At 48.4% G+C, this 13,089-nt stretch overlaps 1 protein-coding gene across 6 annotated transcripts in view; it reads right to left on the minus strand.

Moving 5' to 3' along the window:
• ASCC1 (activating signal cointegrator 1 complex subunit 1) overlaps positions 1-13,089 on the minus strand; it is a 38,660-nt gene that overhangs the window by 4,834 nt on the left and 20,737 nt on the right. For all 6 annotated transcript variants that reach the window (XM_052798477.1, XM_052798478.1, XM_052798480.1 and 3 more), the window contains one exon: positions 11,975-12,054. In XM_052798477.1, the coding sequence (XP_052654437.1) occupies positions 11,975-12,054 (80 nt within the window). The remainder of the gene's footprint in view (positions 1-11,974; positions 12,055-13,089) is intronic.

Raw genomic sequence — 13,089 nt, forward strand, 5'->3', positions numbered from 1 at the left:
TGTCTCCCTGCTGCCTTCCCAAATTAAATTAAAACCAAATGAGGAAAGAGCATTGTTAACTTTTAACCCCAGACCCAGCACCTCTCAGCAAATGTGCCGGAGATGTGCCCTACCTTTCACAGCCACAGGCTCAGAAACCACTCAGCGAGGGTGCCTAGAAGGACACGGCATCTCCCACAGGGAGGAAGTGGGTGCCTAGAGAGCGGCACAGCACCCTCCTGGGAGCAGCATCCCAGGACCTGCAGGGGATGGCAGGGACTGCAGCTGTGCCGCCTTCCCCAAAAGCCATAAGCCCCGAGAGGGGGAGCGTACTGATCCAAGGATAACCCATATTTCACATCAGCCTGCAAACTACTGTAGGGCCACGTGTGCCAGCACTCCTCCTTCTCCCTCTCCCTTCTGGGGGGCTGGGTCCAAGGACACAACCGCACAGGTAACGATGAAAGGCAGGCAGCCCCGCGGTAGCTCCCAGAAAGCAAGCTTTTCTCCATTTCTCCCCCAAAGTCACTTATTCCGAGCCAGGAAGAGCCAGCAGCACGCCTGTCATTTCTAACACCCCAATTTCTCTCATTTAAGACAATTCCATCCAGATGTTGGAAACCCTTCTTCCTCCAAGGTCCGTTCCCCTCTATTACCCACAAATTACAAAGCAGGGCTCCCTTGGGGTGCGACAATCATTTTCTAAAGGAAGACAGAGGCTGAAGACTTGTTTGGGGAGAGAAAGAATCACACATCAAACGGCTTGCTCCTTGCAAACCTGAGCCAAAAATGCTAGTACAAACTTCAGCCCCCAAACCACAACAACTTCCTTATCAAAGGCAGAGCAACAGATCAAAACCAGGATGCCTCTTTTCCGCATTTTTTTCCCCCTTTTGCCTGAGCCAGTAAAGTAGGTTTTACTGAAGCACTGTAGAAACAAATGCAAAGGAGGACGATTCCTCGATGAAGCAGTTAAAACGTGTGTCTAAATGATGCTGTGTTCCTGAGCGTGGGCATTTGTCAAGCAGGCATCCTCGGGGGCTCGCTTCCCACAGACAACCCTCCCAGAATGAGACAGCACCTTTGTGTTCAAACCTGGAAACAACAGTAATAAATCAGGGCGCTAATCCACGTAAGGACAGCAGCAACGCGTTTCAGCTCCGGTTATGAAGAGCGGAGACGCCAACACAAACTGGAGCTTTTAAATCACCTGTCATGGGCTCAACAAGCATGAGAAATATTAATGGATTCGCCTGGAGAGGCACCGGGCAGCGGGAGGACAAAATAAGTCCAGACAAGGGAAGGGAGTAAGAGGTATTTAAAACTTCCTTCACGTAATCTCTGGCTTGCACTCACGCTGCCTGGCCTGGATTTTGCTGCTACCATCAGGATTATTGATCAGTTTTTAAAGCCTTACGTCGTCTACCGTAGTTCAGCCAAAAAGGACCCATCCTGAATTAATAAAAAGTCCAAGCAGCTCTGCTGAGAGCCTTGGTGCTCAGAAATGCTGGGGGAACAACAATTCACTGTAATGCCTTGCAATTAAAAACTACCACCAAAGAGCAGCATTATCACAGGATAAAATGCATACACACACACACACATAACCCCCTAGTCTGCAGGGAGCTCGCTTTGTTGTGAACTCCAGCCCCAGAAAGCAGTGCCTTAGGGTAGGGGTATTATAGATTAACAGTACAAAACTGTCCCCGGTGAATCAGCGCTGTGGGCGAGCAGAGGCATGTAATGTCATTAGTCTGTGACCAATCAGCCTAAGAAACCCGGCTGCCCTCGGCAGGGAGCTGAGGGGGGGGTCCTGTTTTCCGTATCTGGAACAAACACAGCAATTAGCAACTTCTGAGATGCGAGGAGGAAGAGGCTCACAGCTCCGGGAACCTAAAGCTGCGGATGAGCTCACACTGTCATTCCTGCTGTGCAGTCCACGCTGAGGACGGGACACCAGCAATCCCTTCTCCTCTGTTTTGCCCGGGTTGAAAGCGTTCATCCAAAGGATCTCTTCCAGGAAGGCAAGTGAACAGGCTGAAAGCCACTCTCCTCTGCCTCCATGGAAGAACATGGGCAGGAGGATCGCTTTTGACAGGTAACCCAGCGCTGCGGCCACGCAAGATCACGCCGGCAATCAGGGTCCAGCAGCAGACAGCAGTGCGGAGAGAGCTCAAACCAGGAGATTAAACTCAAGCTTCAGAGGAGCCACAGGCTTTACACCTTCATCTATCTGCTCTGCACGCAGTGACAACAGTCACCAGCTCGCCTGGAAGCAGCCACTACTACCCCCAGCGTGTCCTGATTGGGAGCAGCGGTGAATGAAGGAACAAACTCGGAAAGCCGGGAGGGACAGGAGGTTGCTTTCCATGAGATATCAGCATGCTACACTGCTGTTATCCCCTTCGGGGAAGGAAAGCAGCAAACAAAATCCCAGGCACCCGCTGACAAGCATGGAGGAAAAATTAAGTGGCATTTCTGAAGAGGTGCCTCAACATGGAGCAATGAAAGCTGTTTGTTTTCAGATTCTCTGCACTCTCCCCTGGATATTCCCGGCGGTACTCACAGCAGAGCATGACCCCAACACCCCAAACCCTTCATGCATCATCTTACACTAAAAGGGAGGAGAGGGGCTCAGACAGAATCAGACCACGGGCTGTGACTTGCCCAAATAAACATCAGGCTATTTTTCCATCTCATAAGGGATATTATGTTTGAATTAACACTTGTATAATGCATCCATAGCTTGGGATGGAAAACACTACAGAAGAGCAGAGAACAATCACTCTTCCAAATCATCTGGCTAAAGCACAACTGCGGTACCCATGCCAGCTACAGCAGGGAAGGCGCCGACTCTTCGGCAAACTGCTGTGTTACAGAGCTGATACCAGCATTAAGCAAAAAGGACCGACAGAGGAAAAGTTACTGATGGCAAGAAATGTGGATGGATTAAAAATTAAAAAAAAAAAAAAAAATTTAGAAATGTGAAAGTAACACTCAGAAACACTGATGGACTCTAAGAAGAGTCTACGGAACTCCAGCAAATGCTGTCCATCAGAGCTCTTCTGATTAACCTCCTCTGCTGCACAAACCACAGCCTCTTATCCTGCTTTTGGGATCCCACCTACCCGCTTAACGTGCCTCACTCCTGCGACCTCCCACAGAGACCTGTCGGGGCCTCTCAGGTCTGAGCAGCACCTCTGTCACTCCTTGGCAGGCTGACTCACGAACACAGTTCAGCAATGGAAAACTGTTGGTAGAAGAAGGACCTCAAGGGCCAGCCTGCCTGTGGCCCATTTCACCTTTGCGGATTTATGCTACCAACATGTCCCTGTTGACCACCCCAATGGTCTACAGAAGGCTGTTACCTCCACAGCACGAAATGGCAGAAGCTGTCCCAGTTCCCAGGCTGCAGTATGTGCTGGGAGAGCTCCTTCTTCCTTGTCCTGAGAAATGCACCAAAACCCTTTCCATTTGTGACCTAAACTCCCCCTAACTATGACAGACAAACCCCAAACCAAAGCCCCTGGTGGCTCCCAGAAGATGAGACACAACCAGGCAATGCATCAAGATCTGGGGAGTTTGTTCAATTAATAGAGTTTTTTTCTTCTATTTTCAACTTTCAAAATATGTTTTCTGAAACAGTTTGGTGCCAAAAAAGAAATATTTGATTCCTGTATTATTCACTCTGGACACCACTCTGCCAATGATTATCTGTCAGAGGTTTAATTGTGCTTGGAAGCTTGCCAGCAATAATGCATGAGAAGTGCAGGAAAAGCAGGTAGACAGGCACTCATCCAGACAAGCGGCTCTTCCCGGTGTTCCCCACCTCCTCTCTAAATTAGCAACTGCTTCCTTTTCATGGCTTTTTAAAGGACCGCTGGCCAGGCATCCAACAGCTTCCATTACTGCACAGGCATTACAGGATTAAGACGTTGTGCAGAGTCGCAAGGCAAGGGTGGAAGAGAGGGCTAGGAAGGACAGAGAAGGTGGTTGTCATCTGGGCCGTCACCACGAGCATGCTGCCTGTGCCAAGGCTTCCAAGCATCAGCCACAAAGCTCGGCGGGTGTATGCAGATCAATCGTTTGTTTTGTTCTGCAAGTGCGCAGCTGGCTCTGGAGTGTCTCTCCATCACCAATATAGCATCGAGTCCTTCCACCCAGATAATGCGAGGAACGGCCCTTCCCCTCTCGTTTTTTTTCAACCTCTGGCAAATTTTAAAAGGTGGCAGCAGAGGCCCTTTCACCTCATCCCCCTTAGGAAGAATAAAGCATGCAGACTTCAGGAGAGAGAAAATCTGGCCATAAAAGTCCCAGCGGCCTATCTTTTGGGAGCACAGCTGATCTCTATCATAAGCAAAGCACTAACTCCTTTATCATTCACATTCAGTTTGCTACTTCTTGAGTCATTGATATCCGCAAGCTTTGCCACGAACCACCAAGACCTGAAATTACAAACAAGTGAGCATCTTGGGTTAGCATAAGCCCAACTCGGGATGTTAAGTCAGGCGTATCTCCTCCATGACACAGGAAAAGCCCTTCTGATTAAATCAGGGGTGCCATCCCTCGGAAAGCAGTAACAGTGTAACAATCCCCATCTGGAAAAGTACCACCAGTGTAAGAGCAAGAAGCATGTATGGAGTTCAGGGAGAAAGATCCTAGGTGTATATTATGGGAGGGTTTTTTTTATATTTTTATTTTGCTGAGCCAAAGTAAATGCCACATAAATGCCAAGAAGCTTTTGGTACGTTCACAAATGCCACCTCATGGGTGTTCTGCATATATTTCACGTAGTAATAATAAAGCAACAAGCTGAAGAAAGGACCAAAAGAGGTCATCGGCTCCACCATCCTCTCCTTCCCCAAGGCAGGAAGAGCTCATTGGTGGCAGATCCTGGACTAACGTCTCTGCTCCCACAAAACAACTGGGATGCCCATTTCTCCAGCTCCTCTAGAGCAGTGAATGCTTCACTATCCTTCCTGTGACAAAGATTTTCCTAACACCTAATCTTTTGCTGCAATTTAAGCCCATTATTTATTGCCCTACCATCAGAGCATGGAGGACAGAGTATCCACTACTGGCAAAAGCTTTCACAGGCTTAAAGTGTTTTTCCTACATGTTGTCCTCCTCCTTCCCTTTATTAGTCTCAAAACAACGCTACGTCTTTCAGACTCAGCTCACAGACATTTTCTAGCCCTCCAATTATGTTATTGTTGCCTTCTGGGCTCTTTGCACCCCTCCACGGTGCCCAAAACTGGACAAATACTTCAACTAGGTGCGGAGTGCTAAGTGTGGTCAAAGGTTTACTTTACAGACATTTGCCTCTTTCTTTTATTTCCACAGACGGACTCAGCTGGCTTGTGCTCTGGAGCAGTCCCCCACAGCCCAAACCCCAGTCCGTGGGGCTGGTACGGAGGCAGTTCTCCATCCTGCACCGATGCCACCGCTCCCTCCTGCACCTGCCTTTGTTCACAGCAGTCCATTTGTTTCTGCCCGATTTCTCAAGATCATTTGGAGCTCTGCTCCCTCCTACTAATGTGTGCAATTTTCCTGCCTCTCCCCAGCTGCGTTTCATCTGCTGACCTAAGAGGAACATGCTTCACACTGCCCATAACACCCTTCTGACCTCCACAGGTGGGAAGGGTACAAGGTTTCCAGCTGAGCTCTGTGAGCATGGAAGCAGCAGATCCTTCTCCTCTGACTGCTGCCATGCGAAACCTCAGCTCTTCATAAAACTGGAGCAAAGCCACCTCAGCTGCCAGAGGGTGATGCAGCAGTAGGGAGGGTGACATTCAGCAATAGTCTAAATTAATCCGTCAGGCCTGATTTTTTGCAAATAAAACTATCTGGGGCCAGGTGCAGGCCTTTGTTCAGCTGAGATCCTCTCCCTCCAGGGTCCCCCTCCTTCACAAGCCAAATCTAGCGGTGCTCCTGCCACTGCCACGCTTTAGCTCAGGGTTTTGGGTCTGTTCCCCCCCACCACAAATCCATGAAAATTCATGCGCTTGAGGAAATCAAACCCTAGTTGCTATGGTGAAAGGCGTTCTGCAAACTAAGAAACAAATACAAGTGGGACATTTGGAGGTTACTGGATTTTTGCACATCTTTCAGACAAGAATAAAAAAAACCTCCAGCACATTAAAGGCTCTGCTAACTTCCCAGACCCTGCTATGCCTCAAACGTGAGGGATTTACAGTACAACTTGTTTAAGGAAATTAATAATCAAGCACTGCATTTCTCCAAAGAAGCCTCATCCCCATGGCTCCCAGCACTGCCTATTATAGCAAATGCAGCAACAGTTTTTAAGAGCTGGGCTTCAGCTTTGCTGCAGAGATGCCAGGAGGCTTGGGATGCATCTGGGAATACTAGGACAAGGAGCTCCCATCAATGTGACCTACTCGCTACACTCACCAAACCACCAAGAGGAGGAGCCCAGCTATGGAGCCAGTAGATTAATTCGGACAGACCCGGGAAATTATCCAGCAGAAGGGTCACAGCACCTTTGGGATGAACTGCCTACTTTTGCTAATCAATGTGTTGGGTTGGTTGTTGGTTTGGTTGGTTTTTTTTTTTGCACTTAATGTGCTGGGTCCCTGTCTTCTATTAATGTACCTCTGTAATTCAACCCCTGCCAGCTCCACTGAGAAAAACTGTCCTCTTAAGATCAAAGAGGTGATGCTGTCTTGGCTGGCTGGTGGCAGAACAGCGATCTCAGGGAAATGAGTAGGCAGGATGCCCGCTGGATGGGAGGCAGAGGCACCCACAGCGTGACCTCCAAAGGCAGAGGCACCCAGAGCACCTCCAAAACAGCTGAGCTGCCAGGCTGGAGGGGACTGTGGCAGTGCAGGCAGCCCTGCCTGGAAGGGGCAAGAGGATTCAGAAACTTTATAACCCTCTCAGCAAATCCTCCCTCTTCCAGCACTCACAGTTCCTGCTAAAATTAGTCAGAGAGGCACTGAGCACCTCTGCAAAAAAAAGAGGCTTCTCCCCTTTATGGTAAGGTCACCAAACGGATCTCTGTCACATGCGGGCAAGTTAGCACAAACCTTCTGCACTTCTTGCACTGCCTTCTCCTCAGTGCGGCATCTCAGCCTTCTCTCAATACCTCCAACGCCACCTCATCGCTCTGCTCCAAGGCCCAAACGCTCCAGCAAAGATATTTTTCCTCTATTGTCTAGTCTGGTTTTCCAAATGCCACATCAGATTCCTGTTTCACCGAATGCAAATAACGCGAATATGCCTTTTTTTCCCCCTGAAGAATATCATTCGTAGGAAAGTGTTTTCACGGCAACCCCAATTTAATCTTTTTTTTTCCCCAAGATCATACAAATGCTGATCTCCAGACTCATCTGCTCAACTGTCACATCCTCCCATCCCACTGTTGCTCTAATTGCTCACTGCTGAGCCCCCTCGATCATTTCAGTATCCCTCGATAATGGCTGGATCAGAACTGAAGGCAAAAATCCTCTCTTCTGCAAAGTGGCATTACAGCCTTTCATTTCTGCTTTTGATTCTTCCCTAAAACCGAGGCGAGGAAAGCACTGGCTTATTTCTGATACAGTGATGTTGCACCACAATCTCTTACTCTGTCTGTTCTCACCCCAGTGGATTTTTGTTTGGTATTTTTAACTCTAAACTTTCCAAGCAGCCACCTCCTGTTAGGTACTTGTTCTAGTTGCCAGTCCTACTTCAGATATAGACCTATACCACCTCGCTGAGGATAAGATGTTCTTACCCTTTCTGAATACCGGGCAGTCTTGATCTCACCTAATGCGGGTTCTTTGGCCCTTTGATTTCACCTTAGCTTAAAAATACATCGGGAAAAGACTCCGTCTCCTTAAATTGACTAACAAAAATTACACAGAAAAGGCCCGGGTACCGATGGCCGCAGAACACCAGAAGCACTCCTCATCTGCAAGTCGAGTTGGTAATGGTGGCTCTCCACAGGGGCAGATGTTAATTTGTTTAGCGCTTGGTGGGTCTGCGGTATTTTGAGGGGTTAGGGGGCTTATCCAGGACAAGATTTTTCTTCTTCATTGTAGCTCTCTCTGTGGCACTGCATCAGATGTCTTAAACTGAACTACTGCATACCACAGCCACTGCACTATTCTTACCCAGCAAGACAGAAATGATAAGAGAGAACACTACCAGATTTGTTTGCTATGAGCAGCTCTCCAGTAGTCCCAGTACACCAGTCAGTAAATGCACCTTCTCCCTGCTCCAAGTGAAAGCAGATACAGTCCCATAATTTAATACCCTGTATGCAGGCCTCAAAAGAGAAGGAGCCTCATCAAATTATGCCTTGTCTGACCTAGAAGCCCTCCCAAAGCAGTCCTGCAGCCTGGCCACTCTGGTCCTGCTGCTGGACCAGGGCACAGCAGCATGTCACTGCCTCGACTGATCCAGTTCCCAGTCTCGCATCCCAGCTTAAAGTCTCCCCTAATGCCCTCAGACATAAGATGTGTAGCTTTCTGCTGTTGTACCTCAGTAGCTGTTCCCTCAATATTTAATCTTGTAAGCTGTTAATGCACAGATCTGTGCTAAGCGACGGGGTTCATCTTTTTCTGTGCTCAGAATTTGCTTCTCCCTTGTTTGAACGTGGCAAATGCCACTCCTCAGACCTCAGGTCAAAAATCACTCAATTTTAACCCAGTGAGAGTCCAGGTGGGTTTCTTCCTGCTGCAAGCCTTGCTTTTCTTCAAAAGCATTACAGAAAATTTTGGTCAGGCGGTACCTCTGCATTTCTTCGCATTTTTATTTATTCACCACAGCCTTCGTTTTTTCACTAAGCGAAATAAATAAAAGCCTGGAGGCAGCCAAGCCTCATCTCCGGAGATGCAGGCAGCTGCCCCAGCTGCCTCTGTGCCAGCGCTGTGCTGCTTGGCCAGCTGCGACGCAGGGCACGTAGCCACTGCCCGGGACACAGGAGGAGGCAAGGCAGAGGGGCTGCCAAACCAGCATCTCTCCGAGGCCCAGCTGCCTGCCTGGCCCGACCCTGCTCTCATGGGGAAGGAGCTGCCACTGTCTTTCAGCTGTGAATTGCTGGTCCCTCCCTCCACTCTCCAAAGAGACGAGTCACTTTGCTCCCGACCGGAGCAAGATTTTGGTACGCGACTCAGATGTTCTAAGGAGGCGATCAGCTAGCAGCTAGCCACCCTAGAAGAAATACATATTGCTCCATATGAAGTGGTGCATAAAGCATCCCCAGCTTCCTGGGACTAGACAAGCACAAAGCTAAAGCATCTAGCGCTTTTGTGGGAGACACAAATCACTCAGCTGTTGGGTCACACGCTCCCTTGGGCTTTCAGCACCAGCTAGGCCAGGGAGCCTTTTTCACGGATATTCTTCAAGACAGAAGTAATTTAAACTCCTAAACGCAACTCATCCTACAGGATCTATTTTCTGAGCAGTGTGGGAAGGTACCGGCCTGCACAACCATTTATTAGCACAAATAGGAGTGTATGTTTAACTCTGCGGAACGGGTAGAACAAAGGATTATTAAATAAAATTCCGATTAGTTCGGCCGAAAGCAAAATACCAGCTGGAGCCTGGGGTAACGCAAGCCTGCTATCAGCAAACATGTGCTGCCAGCGCATCTGCACACACACACCACCTCTGACCACAGGGGAGCCTCAGACTGGAACAGCATAACCAAGGCATCTCCGTCGTGCTCTGTGCTCTGACAGCTCAGGTCCTGCCCTCCGCTAGGCAAAGCCTTTGGCCTGACAGCACCGGTCGTAGCTGCACAATGGGAACGAGAATGATGAAACCCGAGTTTTCTGACTTGATGCCCTCCTACCAGTAGCCGTGCTTTGTCGGCTTTCCAAGTGGGAACACTGCCGCCCAACACAGCTATCGCAGAGTCCCACCGCCTGGAAACGCACACACGCACATCGCTCTCCCTACAAGGGGATGGCGCCTGCAAGCCAGCCTGCCTAACTGCAGCCATATTCATTAACAGCCCGTCGTTTAGATCCTATTGCAAAAGTTAATGAAGCCACTTTGCGAGAGGGCAGCTTCCCTGAGCAGAAGATAAATAATGTATATAAAAGGGGGCTGGGAGGGAACTGGCGCATCCTTGCAAGGTCATGCTAGAATGCATCACTGGCTGGCTGAGGCTGGGCTCCTCTGGTTAGAAGCCTGGAGCTATTTATGACTCATGTAATTAATTAATGCCAACGGGCGTTCTGCTGCAGGCACGTGGGAGACCAAAGGGAAATACGAAGCGAGCAGGTTAGGAAATGTAGTGGAGGTGGGGGAGAAGGATGACATTTCTTGCGGCAAGACATGCTTTGAAGTAATTATAAACAGTCCAAACAGCCAGCAGCTCTTTTGGCTACATCAGTAGAAAATCAATTAGGAGCTTTAAAAATGCATTGGCTCATATTTCAGACAGCATCAAGAATAAGAAGTAGCCATCTGAGGTAGGGCAGTTGCATTTCTAAGTGCTGCACACTACCAGACCCACAGATCCTCGGACCCCGCAGTGCGGTCCACAAATGGTGTGACCAGTAGAGGGAGTATCGTTAATGCCTTCCCAATCGTCAATGTTTTTGGATGAGGAGCATTAAGGAAGACTGACGGTTTGATTTTACGCTTCTCTAAAGTCTGAGGACAAGTTTAACAGATGTAAGAGAAAGGAGCAAAGGGCAAAGTGAAACGTGGGCGTACGCCTTGAAAGCTGAGTCCCTGCAGGTGCTCAGGGCTCCCAGCATATACCACCATCCCTTTCTGGAGCCTAGCTCTCGGACACCGGGAGCTAACCAAAACTCGCAGATCACATCAATAAAGGGACCATGTCTGTGGTTTTCCTGCTTCAGTTTGCAATACTGCAGTCTCACACCGAACACTTAACATGTGGCGATGCTGAGTCATAACACTGCGCTTGCACAGACCGTTTGAGGACAATGAGAGCTTAACCTAATTTTGTCCCTTTGTTTGTCCTCTACACAGAGGAGATCAATCAGTTCCACTCCCTGCCTTCACATCCCGGTGCATCAAGTGTCTAATACATTATATAGCAAAACTGTAAACACAAATAAAGCGCACCCTTTCCCTCCTCTGGTGCTCTGAAGTCTCTCTGGGCTGTCCAACTCCCACCCTGCCTGTATCCTCTCCCATATCTCTTTGTTGCCAGAATATCTTCTATTGGTTCCCAAATGTATTTAAGCATTGTCCCACCTCCCTCTTATCATAGCTGCCTGCAACAAATCCCTTCACATAACGAGGATTGCAAATTTGCTTACAACCCAGTGTTGTTTTCCATTTCTACTTCTCTGTGTGCTTGTCTTTTCTCTCTGGACCCTTGCAGGGGCCAAGCACCACAGCATCAGTCTGACGCTGCCATCTGGATGAGCAGCAGAGGCTGCCTGCAGTCTCAATCCTGGCTGGCAAAGCCTGGGAGGCTGCAGGATGCTCCCCTTCGAGCCTTACCCACCTCCACGGTCTGGGGGATCTTGCTTCCTACCCTCTGATCACTGCCAAAGCCCTCAGATCCTGGCTGGTGGGACTCCCTACTGCTATCTGCTATTTTTCTGGAGCAAAACCATGCAAATCAATAGCAGAGATTTTAAAAAAAAGAAGAAAACAGTAAGTGAAATGGCAGTCAGTTTTAGTTTCATAAATATGTATGAGTGAGTAGAACAAGAGCAACAAAGTACTCCTTTCTGGTGGGCTGAGAATCCACACGAGCCTCAGTCTCCAGGGTAAAACACGAGCGAAGTAAACGACAACATGAACACCCACTTAGCATTCGTGCTACATACTCCTGATCTGAGCCTCACCAGCTTTAAGAACGCTTCTGTTAAATACTGTAATGCTCCCTGTAATGCTCCCAATTACGAGTGATCTGGATTGTTTATTTTCTAAACAGATTTCCCCCCCTCGGGAAATCCCATAAGCCTAAGACAAAAGCAGTCCTGAAGAGGTGTTTCAACCTCTTTTGGCTATACAATATCCACAGCTGGCTCAATTACCCTAATTGTTTCATACTGACCTTGAGGACATTTCGGCCATTAAACGACTCCCGTTCCTTGAAAGATGATTTACCAGTCATTGTATAGTTTAGCTCTTCAGCTGTAAAGAGAAAAGTCACCACCAGAATGAGCTTCAGATGGGAGAACTGTGTGTGCTGTACTTTGCCCCCCACTCTCTCCCTCCCCAAAGTCAGCTGCCAGCTAATAAACCATCTTTACCCAGTTCTTCGTGCAAAAAAACACTTCGACTTTGATTTTAAAGAGAACAAGGCTGAATATGCAGGAATTGGTGTCTTTATCGGGGTCACCTATGTTACCTGGAAGAAAGACCCTAAATCACAGCTACTGCTAGGGTGATTCTGTAGGTCTGATGGCTCAGTGCAACACATCTGCTTCTCTCTGGCTGATTTTAATCCCACATCCTGCCAGGGTGAGAGTCAGCACTGTGAGCGCTTGCATCACCTGGAACAGCACCAAATACCAGACTGAGCATGCAAGCATAATGCCAGGTGCGATCTGGACGGCACCTATACAAACCTCTGCTGCCTGCTCCGGGAAGTACATATATGTGGTATGTATGCTTCGGCAGGGTGGGCACGCAGCCACACACAGACTTTAAGAATAGCAACCTAGGCCTATAGCAACTGCCAAATGCCTACGTCTTAGATCCATTTCCCCAGAGCATGTCTGGATTTTTATATAATCCCTAAGTACATGATCTGTTCTTTCCACAGGACCTCTGCCTCACTCAGTGAATATATTCAATATTTCTTTTTCATCTCCAGCATTAACTATGAAGTCCTTCTCACATCCAGCATGCTATTCAAATCCTGTATGGAATATAAAGTGACTTCTATGGCTATCTGTGTAATGTTCTCACCATTGTGTCTCAATACCTCACATGCCTCATGGGGTTGTTCAGAATATAGACTCATAATGCCAGACACAGCTGCCCATGTGCCTCCCCTAACAGAGAGCCACATCAGCACTTTGGGCTCACATTTTCACCAGTTTTCAGGGCTCAATTTGAGAGCTAAGCCTCATCTTTTCAGGATTTCTACCACTGGAGTATGCTTACCTTACTTCAGCAGCAGTCATCCCCAAAGTCTGCTGCTGGGTGCCCAGAAAACCGTAA

The sequence above is a fragment of the Harpia harpyja genome, chromosome 10 (assembly GCF_026419915.1).
Source record: "Harpia harpyja isolate bHarHar1 chromosome 10, bHarHar1 primary haplotype, whole genome shotgun sequence".
Classification (NCBI taxonomy): domain Eukaryota; kingdom Metazoa; phylum Chordata; class Aves; order Accipitriformes; family Accipitridae; genus Harpia; species Harpia harpyja.